Here is an 11,891-nt window from a genome sequence, read left to right as displayed (position 1 = left end):
TAATGGCTGAAAAAATAGTTTTATCACATCCTTTATTTTTATACACCACTCACCAGGTGGGTGTTATTTTGCACAATTTGAAGACACAGCACATGACGGTCCAGAGGAGGTCTGGCTATGAAGCAATGCTGTTAGCCACAGAAAATTTAACCATTAAGCCCACTTCGGTTTCTAGCCCAGTAATTCAGTCACTGTATGGCTTATCCACATTGATAACTGACACGTACCTCATGATTGCATGAATGATATTGAGTGCTCCACTGCGGCCAGGGTCGATCTGAAAGATATGCCCCTGGATGGGGGGGGGAGCATTTATATGTAGATGGCTCATGTTCAAGACCGTCTGATGGAGTGTATCTGTGTGGATATGCCATTGTGACACAGGAGGTTGAGAGGGTGGAGGCATACCGCCTAAACCATAACTCAGCACAGGCTGCAGAAATAATTGCATTATCAAGAGCCTGCGAGTTAACAAAAGGCAAAAGAGCTAACATTTATACGGGTAGAAAATATGCGTATGGGGTCGTTCAAGACTTCGCCCAGACTTGGGCTAGACGAAATTGAGGGCACTGAGTCCCTGCAGATTATTTCTGATAACAAGCAAATTAAATAAGATGTAAATTACATTAACTAGCAAGTTAAAAGTATGTACAGGAAGTTAAGTTTGGGCAAAAAAAACATGCATTGGCAGTAACGATTGTTTATGTTGTTGCTTTGAAATCATTGATAGATCAGTGATCCTACACGCACATCAAAGGCGATAAGGGTCATTTCTGGCATAGTAAAAAAGGTGAATAGACAGAGATTGAGGTTTGTCAAGCCATGTGTTTTACCTACAGTCTCAAAACCAGAAGAAAAATGCAAAGAGCAAATAGTGGGAGATAAATTGTTTATTTAAATCATTATAAATGCTGTATTATTACATTACACTATAACATTGAGGGGGAACATACATCAATCAGTGTACATCATATTACAATAACATTATTAGGTTGAATTTCAGGGTGAAAATGTTCAATCGTGTGGTCTAAACAGCCAATAAAGTTTTTATGTGGGTCTGGAATTTCATTAAGGAAGACTTGAAAAGTTAACTTTTTAAAATCTTCATTCAAGTTTTCATTTAAAAATGTGCTGGATGCTTTCTTTACAATTTTATCCCACCAATCTAAAAAATTCTCTTCAACATTCTTAAAAAAAGACTGTTGAACATTATAATTTAAATTGTCCGTTGCTAGTTTTTCCCTTAAATTTGCTAACTTTTTCCAACCTTTGACTATAAATTGATCAAAAGTCGCTGGATATGTAAAATATTGAAACAATTCTTGTAGTTCTTGTAAAACCATATCTTTAAATATATCTGGAATGTCTTTTATAAGATCTGAGTATTTAGACTTATATTCTGTACTGAACTCATCCTTCTTTATTTTAAACTTTCTATCTTTTAATTCTGTGATAAGTTCATTAGATTTGTTTAAAAACTCATTGTCAAAATCCTTTAACATGTCAATCCTTTTTTCTTTTTGTTTTATAGTTTGTTTTATGTTTTTTTTTATTGGGTAATTATTTTGTTTAATAGGATTGTATGGTAAAAGTTCCATAAAAGAGCCAGATATACCATAAAACCTGGAAAACCCAACATATGTTTTTATATTATAATCCTTTTCAAACTTTATCCTTATAGCATACAAATTTATCATACAGGGGTTATGATCTTTTAATTCCCAGTTGTTTTTACATAAACATGGGCAATTTGTAGAATAAATCCAGCACTCTGTATAATCTGAAGCATTAAATTGTTTGTCGATTAGTATTTCAATAATATAATCTTCACTATGTTTTTTAGGTCCTCCAGGAAAGGGTCCATATTGCTTATAAGTTCCATCTTTATGCTTTAACCACAGGATGGCCTGTTGCTTTTTTGATTTTCCGCCTGATATGGCTAAAAGTTCTAAAAATGTTTTATTAATTTCATATGGAAAATAATAATTATGGTTGACTTTTTCTAAATGTGCTTTACGTAATATAATATTAGTTTCATCTATGCTATTAAATATATTTCTGTAATAAATTCTTCTTCCCACACACTTTAGAATCCACTCTCCATCCATCTTCACATGTGACTTGGATTTTGCAAGAGATCTTTAAAAAAGGAAAACAAATACTGTTAAGACTGAGTTGTACTGAGTTGGTCATTTCATTTATGCCCATCAATTTCAATACAAGTAAATCAGTTAATATATTTTCAAATTGTTAACTCACCCATTTTTTTGAACTACTTCATATAAAAAATCTTGCTGCATTTTATGGCTTTTAGTGTCGGTTTTGTTCTGATTCTGTAGAGAAGGTTCAGATCTGTAATTATAAATGATATTATTATTTCCATTTGATATAGAGCCAAATAAAAGGGAGAAAATTGGGTAACTGTTGATGTACGTAACTGTTAAATGTCTCAATCTACCTATTGAGTTTGTTAATCGACGTCACGCCACGTTGAATGTTGCGCCATCTTGGGAGGATGGCTGCTAGTACGTTCAATGTAGTGTTTTGTTTTTCTTGTTTGATCAGGAAATTTAACCATATTTGTTCGGTCTTGCTGTGTTAAAAAACTGCAATAGCATTATGCAGAGTCGTTCAGGAAAACCCCACGGTTCTTTTCCTTTATATTTCACCATATATCAAACAAAACAAGTAACGGTATCAAAATATATAATAATATATCAGTGGAGTTTAATCCTCCCAAGATGGCGGTGCCACTGCACGTGACGTCAGCTTCACATTCTCTATATAAGGTTTACTTTAAAGAAGATTGTGTATTAATTAATTTTACTAACAAAATAAATATAAAAGAATAAAACTGTCTAAGCAGGTTACACAAGGGAGGGATATACCTTCATGGACTGTGTTATAATCATGTTCTCATTACAAGTTTATTTTTATTTGCACAACAATAAGATTTTCAATTAGATTTATGTTTTAACTTCGTAAGCAGATAAATAAAAAACTGAAACCAGTTGAAAATGATTCATATTTGTAAAGTCAATTAATGTTTAGCAGTTTAGAAAAGTCATTATTTGAGTCAAAAAACAACTGAAAAAATGAACAATTTAATTCAACAGTAATGTTGTTGTCCCACAATGGTTTCAAGACTGTAAAGTTATTTAATGTAACTTAGATTGATAGTCTGTTTCATCGTGTTTCTGTTTTGAGGCTACATGATGATACAGTGTTGTGGAAATTTATATTTTTATATTTACCTCCTAAGAAAAGCTTGTGCACAACCATATAGTGTTTAATAATTTGTATATTGTCATATACCTTTGCAAATGTGTTCAAGCTAAAGTCTTTTTTGGTTAAAGAATATTTAAAGATATTGCTTTGAGTTACAAATAAAGGAAAAAACTGCCATGGCAATATACTCTATGCCAATCATCTATACTCACGGTATTGGACCTGTGGGTGGTAGACCAGTCTTCATGTCAGACTAAAATACAATAAAAACCAGTCTCAAGTATAAGATTTAAACCTCAAGTGAAACAAACAAAAAAGTTAAATTGGAAAAAAACTCACCATCTCAGCGGGCCCTGACGTGACCCGGAGGACTGCTGTCTGACACAAGGTCTTTAAGATGATATGGCAATTGCAGGTAGAGACTTTATTTGAGGATGATAGAACAGCAGCCCTCCAGGTGATGTATGAATCCAAGTACTTCTAAAATGGAGTTATGATTCGTTACACAACAGTATTCGCAGAAAAGCAATGGGAAAGTAAAGCTCTTGGAATAACTCTTGGCCTTTTATTACTGTGATTCGACTTTCTGGTACCGCCTTAGATAGTGTCATAGGGTGTTGCTCTGATAAGGAATAATGCTAACGATGAGGAAGAAACAAAGAAAGTTTGCAGAAAGTCTGAAACTTCCTGCTTCAGGATGAGTAACCAACAGGTGTTTTTGTATGCAATATTTGTCGCTTTATATCATAGATCATTGAATTTAACAGGTTTTTGTCAAGTTTAACCTGTCTTTAACCGTTGAGCACACACACAGAAACTCACATGTTCTGCATACTTCTTCAAATAGTTGCATCAGTTAAGAGTGTTTTGCTTTGGTTCTGTGAAATAAACTAATACTTTATCAACCAGACAAGGATAATAATAATATAACAGCCCCATTGGCGATTCACATGTTTTAAATGAATAATATGCATGAAAAATCTGTAAAAAATAATTTTTAAAAGCATTTGTTTAGTGTTTATACCGAAACCTATAGGACTGCCAGCCTCCATTAATATACTGCACATTACAAACATCTAATCCAGCACTTTTCAAATTCATCTGAAAGACCCATATAACCCTAACAAGTCATACTTATAAAATAATAATAAAGTAATTTCATATATTCCTTTTATTTGTATGAATTTTCCTTCAGTATTCATTGCTGAAACAAAGCAAAAATGTCTGTTTTAAAATGTGTGAGTCACCACATTTTTACTTTTATTTATTGAATGTTCAAATAAAATGTATTTTACATTTGCACTCACAGCATATTCATAAAACAGCACTCTTGCCCTTTTGATATTGAAATCAGATGGTATAATACGTAAAGCATCATATCATTTTTTAAAATCGTATCCTGCATTTGTTGAAACTTTATTTTTATTTATTTATTTGTATTTATTTTGTATTTGAGATAAAATCCCTAGTCTTTCCTAGTTCCCCAATCACCAAGACAAGACTCATCACAAATGGGTTCAAGACTAGAACAAGGCTCAAACCTTGAAATATGGTCTCACTGGAGAGAACTGTTTGTAAGCCTTAGTTTTGTTTTCCCAAAAAGTGTAAACAACTGCATGACTTTCATTTTCAACAACCATCTCACCATTACGGTTTTGATACCTAGGTAAGTATCAGTTTAGTTAAGGCGTTTGCTTTCAATTTTCTCAAAAAGGTGGAGTGATTTTTAGCACTGTGAGTACCTTAACTTGCTAAAAATAGGTTTTGTATTGGGTTAGAAATAAAAAAATCGGTGCAATAATATGATTTAATAATATAATAATTCAATTAAAATATTCAACAAGTAAAAAAATAAAAAAAGTTAGAAAGAAGACAATTGTTAAAACACATTACAAGTATCGAGCTGTGAAATAATTGTAGATTATTCAGGTAAAATTATCTGGATGTGGGTACATTTGATGAAAAATGTTTGAGTTCATTTTAAGATCTATAATAATTTAGACTTTGAATTGCAGACTTGGTAAACCTGATCTCCGTCTGTGACATTGTTGAGATTTCCTCTGAAACCTGTTTTTAAGGTGCAAGTTATAGTATGAACTGAAACTTACCCAAGTACATTTGTGTGTTATCTGAGATGCAGGAGATAAAATGTTAAGCAAAAGTTCTATGAGTTTCAGAAGGCCATGATTTTCCAAATGTTAAAAGAGGTGGAAACGGCCTATCCTGAAAGGCTAATTGTAATTTGGAGAAAGGCCTTTCGATACTAAACTGAAGGAGGAGGCCGAGGATCAGAAAAACATTTTTAAGTAATACAGTCTTAAATCTTAAGTCAAATTTTGTATGTATTTTTTATGTAAATGGATATAAAATTACAAAAAGAATTTAAATATGTGAACAGTATGCCATTTGATCCCATTGGGGGTCACCTAATAAGGCCTTAGAAACCTCCCAGCCTGTTAATCGAACTTGCAACCTTTGCATTGTAAATCTGGCTCTCTCACCATTAGGCCACACATATCTTTGAACCAATGCATCAATATTGCATAATAAGTGGACAAGAGTAATGGTATGCAATGGAGTTAAAATACTTCTCTATTAACATCCATTAACTGTTGAAAACTGTAAGGTGTGTAGATTTATCCAGTGATATTTGGAGATGTTTGGCACGGATTTCTGAAGTAAAACAGAACATTTTAATATTATGAACTGTAATGCTATATGAAAGCAAGACAAATTAATACAAAATTACTAATTTGAGGTTTATTTAGATATTGTCAACCTATTAAACTGTTGGAATTAGTCATAATTAGTAGTTTTTGGGAAAACACAAATTTAAATACACAATATATGATATTTGTGAATCATTTCAGGCAAATAGGATTTGGCAATATGCCTGTTGATATACATAGAATGCTGTCTGTCAATTGTTTAAAATATAAGAATAAAGTGACAAGGGTAATTTCTAAACATCCTATTGTGACTAAGGCAACTTAAAAACTGGCACAAATTAACCCAGAACCTTTGGCACAAATCACCCCAGACCCACAAGTTTTAGAATTTAGCATGATCCAGCAGTTAAGAGCTAACATCATGCTAACTGTATAGACTCATTGTGTAGCCTGCTAAAGCACTAAATCATGTGTGAATTGTTTTCAAACTTGTCTATAATTGTTCAGACACTACATTCAAAAAACCTTGATCATAGACATTTTACTTTGAAAGGTTTTTTTAAGCTAAAATGTGCTATGCCATGTGTCTCTCTTCTTAGGAGGATGAGTAAAATGGATGGCTTTCCAAAATGATGTGGTCACATGACCAATTTCTTCAATGGTTTTCCAGAAACAAGGGGTGGAACTACTTCCCCTATGGCACTGATCTCCCCACTCTCCCCTGTAAGGAAATAACAATTATTGCAATGTAAATGCCCAGTTAATGCAACCCCCTCTCTCTTTCCACACCATATCACAGATGACCAAGCTTGCTTTTGGAACCCTTCTCAAATTTGAGGTGTGAAAAATCGCTGCTGAACCAAAAAAAGTATATAAAAATAGTTGTATACCATACATCATCACAAACTATCACACCCATTTCACATTATAATTCACAATGGGTCTCATATATGAAACATTCTGACTATGTAAATAAAATATACATTTACAAAATTACACAGAACACGAGATATCAGTTCTAAAAAATAAACAAATAGTCATTATTTTAAGGTTAAAAAGCTACAAAGTGATGCTATAAGTGGCTCCTGCCCTTTAATGGCCAATTTAATAGAGGGGGTGCACACTAGACTCTAGAGTTTTTGATCAGTCAGGGCTAAACGGCAGAATGAAATCATGAAATCTGTTAATCCGTTTTGTTTATATAATCTACATGTGAATTTTGTCAATGTTTGGATAACTTTGGATCATTCAATCATTGTTTGTTAATACTTTTTAACAACAAACTAATAACATTTTTCACTAGGGTGCACTAAAATGATAATGTGTAACCATGAATGCCATCATTATTACAGCAGATACCTGAATGTTTTTTGCTAATTAATTTGATGCTGAGTGATAATTGGCTGAGGGATAAAGAGGACTCTGCTATGTTTGGCTAGAGAAAAACACCAGAATCCCTATTGGTTGAGGACAATGCTTATAAGGAACTAAGGCACAGCAAGCATCTATTCAACTGCTGAGCAGCAGCTGCTGCATCAATCTGTTTGCCTGGGAACTTTGCCAGAAAGATTTGCTTTTTGTCTCTGCTGTGTCCTCAATTGAAGGCGTAGCATCATGGTTTTTTTTCACCGATATGTAAGAAAGCAAACACACCTAAACCCTCCTCCCCCACTCAACCAAAAATAATCCCCCATGCATCAGAGAAATAGACACATAGTAAATATACAATAGCTTAGTTATGAGTATTTGGAAGCACAATGCTTGTCATGATCCCTTTCTTGTCTTTGTGTTGTCTGGCGTGGGAGGTGTTATGTTTGTTTTGTCGAGCACGTGCGATCCTTGTTTAGCAGCTAGCACGCGCTCGATGTCTACGTTATTTACCACGCCCTCATTTTTTCTCCGTCAGGGCTTTCCCCTCACCGGTGACTTGTTTGTTATTATCACATTCACCTGCCTTCTATTACCTCCCCTTAGAATTACCTTTATAACCCCTCTGTTTTCTCGCGTTCCTTGTCTGACCGTTGTGTGTTTTTGCCAGCTCAGACTGCCTACGTTCTAGCGTGTACTAGACATCCTTAGCCTTAGCCTTAGCCTTAGCCTTAGCCTTAGCCTTAGCCTTAGCCTTTGCCTTTGCCTTAGCCTTGTCACGTCCTAACCATAGCTCTTTGAGACAACTATCCTAGTTCTCTGTTTTTCTTGCTGCCCTGCCTTGTAACCTTTCCCGCTGCACCAACAACAGATCCCGTTGGTGTTCCGGACTGCGTTCTCCTGCTTCACCAGGCTCCACCATTGCTCCTGGATTCCACCCGTTACCAGGCACTACAGATTCTCTCGCCTAGCGAGCTCCGGGTCGAGCTTCCTCCCCGGACCCAGTTCTCTACAGATTCTTCCCTGTGGCCCGCAGGGGGTCGTCTGTGGTGTGTTATTTACCGGACTGTGGTGGAGTTGTTTACCTGTCAATAAAGCCTTGTTTTTGCCCCGCACTTGAGTCTCCCCTTGTCTGCCATGACAGAACGGTCAGACCAACAACACGACTCAGCGGGGCTGGATCATCTCAGGACCGCTCTCCAGCAACAGGGCATCATGCTTGGACAACAGGCGACCCGTCTCGCCGCCTTCGCTAAGGAGATAGAAGTTCTTTGTGGTCAACTAGCAACTTTCCGGCTTCAGGTCAACGAGCACCTCTGTGGAGCAACCCACTCAGGGGAACATTCATCCACTCTCCCTCGAGGGAATCATGGTGAACCGGAGCCTCACACCAACAGCCCTCCCCTCTATGATGGGGATCCCAATGCCTGCAGGGCGTTCCTCTCACAGTGTGCTTTAGTTTTTGCTCTACAACCGCGCCGATACTCTACCGAGGAGACTAGAGTGGCATTCATCTTGACCCAATTGACTGGACGAGCTCGTGAGTGGGGAGTCGCAGTCTGGGAAGCTCAGGATCCCTGTTGTTGCTCGTTTCGTAGCTTCCGGGAAGAGATGGCCAGCCTATTCGATAGGTCAGCACAGGGTTGACGAAGCCGCCGCACAGCACTCTCGTGTCACGCAAGGCAGAGGCACTATCACAGACTACTCGATTCGCTTCAAGACGTTAGCAGCTGCCTGCAATTGGAATGCAGGGGCTCTTCGTTCCCGCTTCCTGGATGGACTAAGTCCGAGAATCTCGGATGAGATAGCCGCGCTGGAACCCCCCGGGACCTGGACGACCTTATTAACATTTGTCTACGCATTGAGAGCCGTGTCAATGTATGCCATCGCCAACATGCTCCGCCTCCCTCCTGGCGACACCGGGACAACAACAGGGACACCAACCGAGAAGCCAGCCGGGATGCTACCTCTTCCAGTTCTTCCCACAACCCCCCGGCAGAGCCAATGCAGCTCGGGCGTTCACGTCTCACTCCGAGCCAGAAGCAAGAGCGGGTTCTTCATGGCCTGTGCTTCTATTGCGGGAAAGTGGACCAGACGGTGGCGGTTTGTCCGTTAAAAGCCGACGCCCATCCTTAGAGCGTAGAGTCCGGGTGGGCGCCAGCTCTAAATCCTCTCCTACTTCCCGCACGCAGCTGCCATTCCTTCTCTCTTTCGGACAAGCCACGCACTCCGGGCCTGCTCTTATCGACTCGGGGGCTGAGGGAAATTTCCTCGATGCCTCCACGGCACGAAGATGGAGGATTCCCATCTCACCTCCCCATCGACCCATCTCGGTCTGGACACTAGCGGGACGACCGTTCACCACTATCACTCACGTTACCCCTCACGTAAGCCTTTTTCTTTCTGGGAATCATTGTGAGAGAATTAAGCTGTACATCCTCGATTCCCCCAATAACACACTCATATTAGGGCATCCTTGGTTGTCACAGCATAATCCTCACATTGATTGGGTTAACGGTTCTATTCTTGCGTGGAGCCCTTTTTGTCATGTATCTTGTCTTGGTCCTGCTCCCTCTCCTGTTTCTGTGTCTCCCGTGTTTCAGGTGGACACTGCTGTCACAAGCTACCTCTCTTCCGCCTCACCGCCTTTTATGACTACGCTATAGATCTCCTCCCAGGCATTTCTCCGCCCAAGGGCCGCCTTTATTCCCTTTCCAGTCCAGAAAGAGAAGCTATGGACAAGTACATCCGCGAGTCACTGAATGCTGGACTCATTCGTCACTCCTCCTCGCCGGCCGGAGCGGGTTTCTTCTTCGTGCAGAAGAAGGACGGCTCCTTGTGCCCTTGTATTGATTATCGAGGTTTGAACGAGATCACGGTCAAGAATAAATACCCCTTACCATTAATGTTGTCTGCCTTCAAACTTTTACAGGGAGCTCGGGTCTTTACTAAACTAGACCTACGCAACTCCTATCATCTTGTTCGAATCCGCGAGGGGGACGAGTGGAAGACGGCATTTAATACACCATCGGGACATTACGAGTATTTGGTTTGGCTTGACCAATGCTCCTGCCGTCTTCCAGAGCCTCATTAATGATGTGTTGGGAGACATGATTAATCATTTTGTCTTTGTATATCTGGATGATATTCTTATCTTTTCCCCCTCTCTCCAGGAACATAACCGACATGTTAGAGAGGTTCTCCAGCGTCTTCTTGAGAATCAACTGTTCGTCAAGGCGGAGAAGTGCGACTTCCACTCCGATACGGTTTTGTTCCTTGGCCACATAATTTCCCCCCGAGGTATTGAACCTGACAGCTCCAAGATCAAAGCTGTTGCCGAATGGCCCACCCCTGACTCACGTAAGGCCTTGCAGCGGTTCCTGTGGTTCGCCAATTTTTACAGGCGATTCATCCGGGGATTTGGCCAGGTGGCCACTCCGCTCACAGCATCGACCTCCACCAAGATGCCGTTCTCTTGGAATTCTCATGCACAGGTAGCCTTTGATAAACTTAAGTCCACATTTGTCTCTGCACCTGTGCTCTGTTTTCCAGATCCCGAACGGCAATTTATTGTCGAGGTTGATGCTTCCGACGTCGGGGTAGGCGCAGTTTTGTCTCAGCATTCCAGTCATGATGAGAAAGTTCACCCTTGTGCTTTCTACTCACACCGCCTCAGCCCTGCAGAACAAAATTATGATATCGGCAACAGAGAGCTGCTGGCGGTTCGTCTTGCTTTGGGTGAGTGGCGCCACTGGTTGGAGGGGTCATCACAACCTTTCTTGGTCTGGACGGACCATAAGAACTTGGAGTATGTCCGTTCAGCCAAGAGGTTGAATTCACGCCAGGCCCGTTGGGCACTCTTCTTCTGCAGATTCAACTTTACCCTATCGTGCCGGCCTGGTTCTAAGAACATCAAACCTGATGCACTCTCTCGTCTCTTCGAGTCCCCTCGGGGGGAGCCGTCTACTGATGCCATTCTTCCCAGAAAGATGGTGATAGGGGCTCTAGCTTGGGACATCGAAAGACGAGTGGCGAAGGCCGGTCGTGGGGTACAAGTGCCAGAGGGGTGTCCAGCGGATAGACTGTTTGTTCCGGCCTCAGCACGTTCTGAAGTCCTCCTGTGGTGTCATACGTCCAGGTTGGTCGGCCGTCCAGGAGTTCAGGGAACCGTGGCGTCACTGCGCCAGCGGTTTTGGTGGCCGTCAGTATCCACCGATGTCAGACAGTGTGTTTTGGCTTGCCCGGTGTGCGCTCAGAACAAGACGTCCCGCCGTCCACCCGCTGGTCTTCTTCGCCCCCTCCCCATTCTCTCCCGCCCCTGGTCACACATCGCTCTGGACTTTGTTACGGGCCTTCCCCCCTCCAGAGGAAACACTGTGATCCTCACGGTGGTAGACCGATTCTCCAAGGCGGCCCATTTCATTCCTCTTCCCAAGCTCCCTTCCTCCCGGGAGATGTCTCAACTGATGGTGGACCACGTCTTCCGTATTCATGGTTTTCCGGTCGACGTCGTGTCCGACAGGGGTCCTCAGTTCACGTCCCGTTTTTGGAAGGAATTCTGTAGACAAATCGGGGCCTCAGCGAGTTTGTGTTCAGGCTTTCACCCTCAGACCAATGGGCAGTGCG

The 11,891-nt window shown here is 40.4% G+C and overlaps 1 protein-coding gene across 2 annotated transcripts; it reads right to left on the bottom strand.

The window, feature by feature from the left end:
- Positions 1-705: 705 nt before the first annotated feature.
- On the bottom strand, positions 706-3,741 carry LOC130411322 (uncharacterized). Of its 2 annotated transcripts, XM_056735857.1 has the most exons (4): positions 3,568-3,741; positions 3,441-3,481; positions 2,260-2,352; positions 706-2,139 (listed from the first exon to the last, which is right to left on the bottom strand). In XM_056735857.1, the coding sequence occupies exons 1-4, from the start codon at positions 3,568-3,570 to the stop codon at positions 969-971; spliced, it is 1,308 nt and encodes a 435-aa protein (XP_056591835.1). In that variant the 5' UTR covers positions 3,571-3,741; the 3' UTR covers positions 706-968. The 2 variants fall into 2 exon arrangements, with proteins under 2 accessions (XP_056591835.1, XP_056591845.1); XM_056735867.1 differs by lacking the exon at positions 3,441-3,481.
- Between the last annotated feature and the right edge of the window lie 8,150 nt (positions 3,742-11,891).

The sequence above is a fragment of the Triplophysa dalaica genome, chromosome 2, assembly GCF_015846415.1.
Source record: "Triplophysa dalaica isolate WHDGS20190420 chromosome 2, ASM1584641v1, whole genome shotgun sequence".
NCBI classification, from domain to species: Eukaryota; Metazoa; Chordata; class Actinopteri; order Cypriniformes; family Nemacheilidae; genus Triplophysa; species Triplophysa dalaica.
Note: the sequence above shows the minus strand (reverse complement) of the source record. Positions and strands in the feature narration are given on the sequence as shown.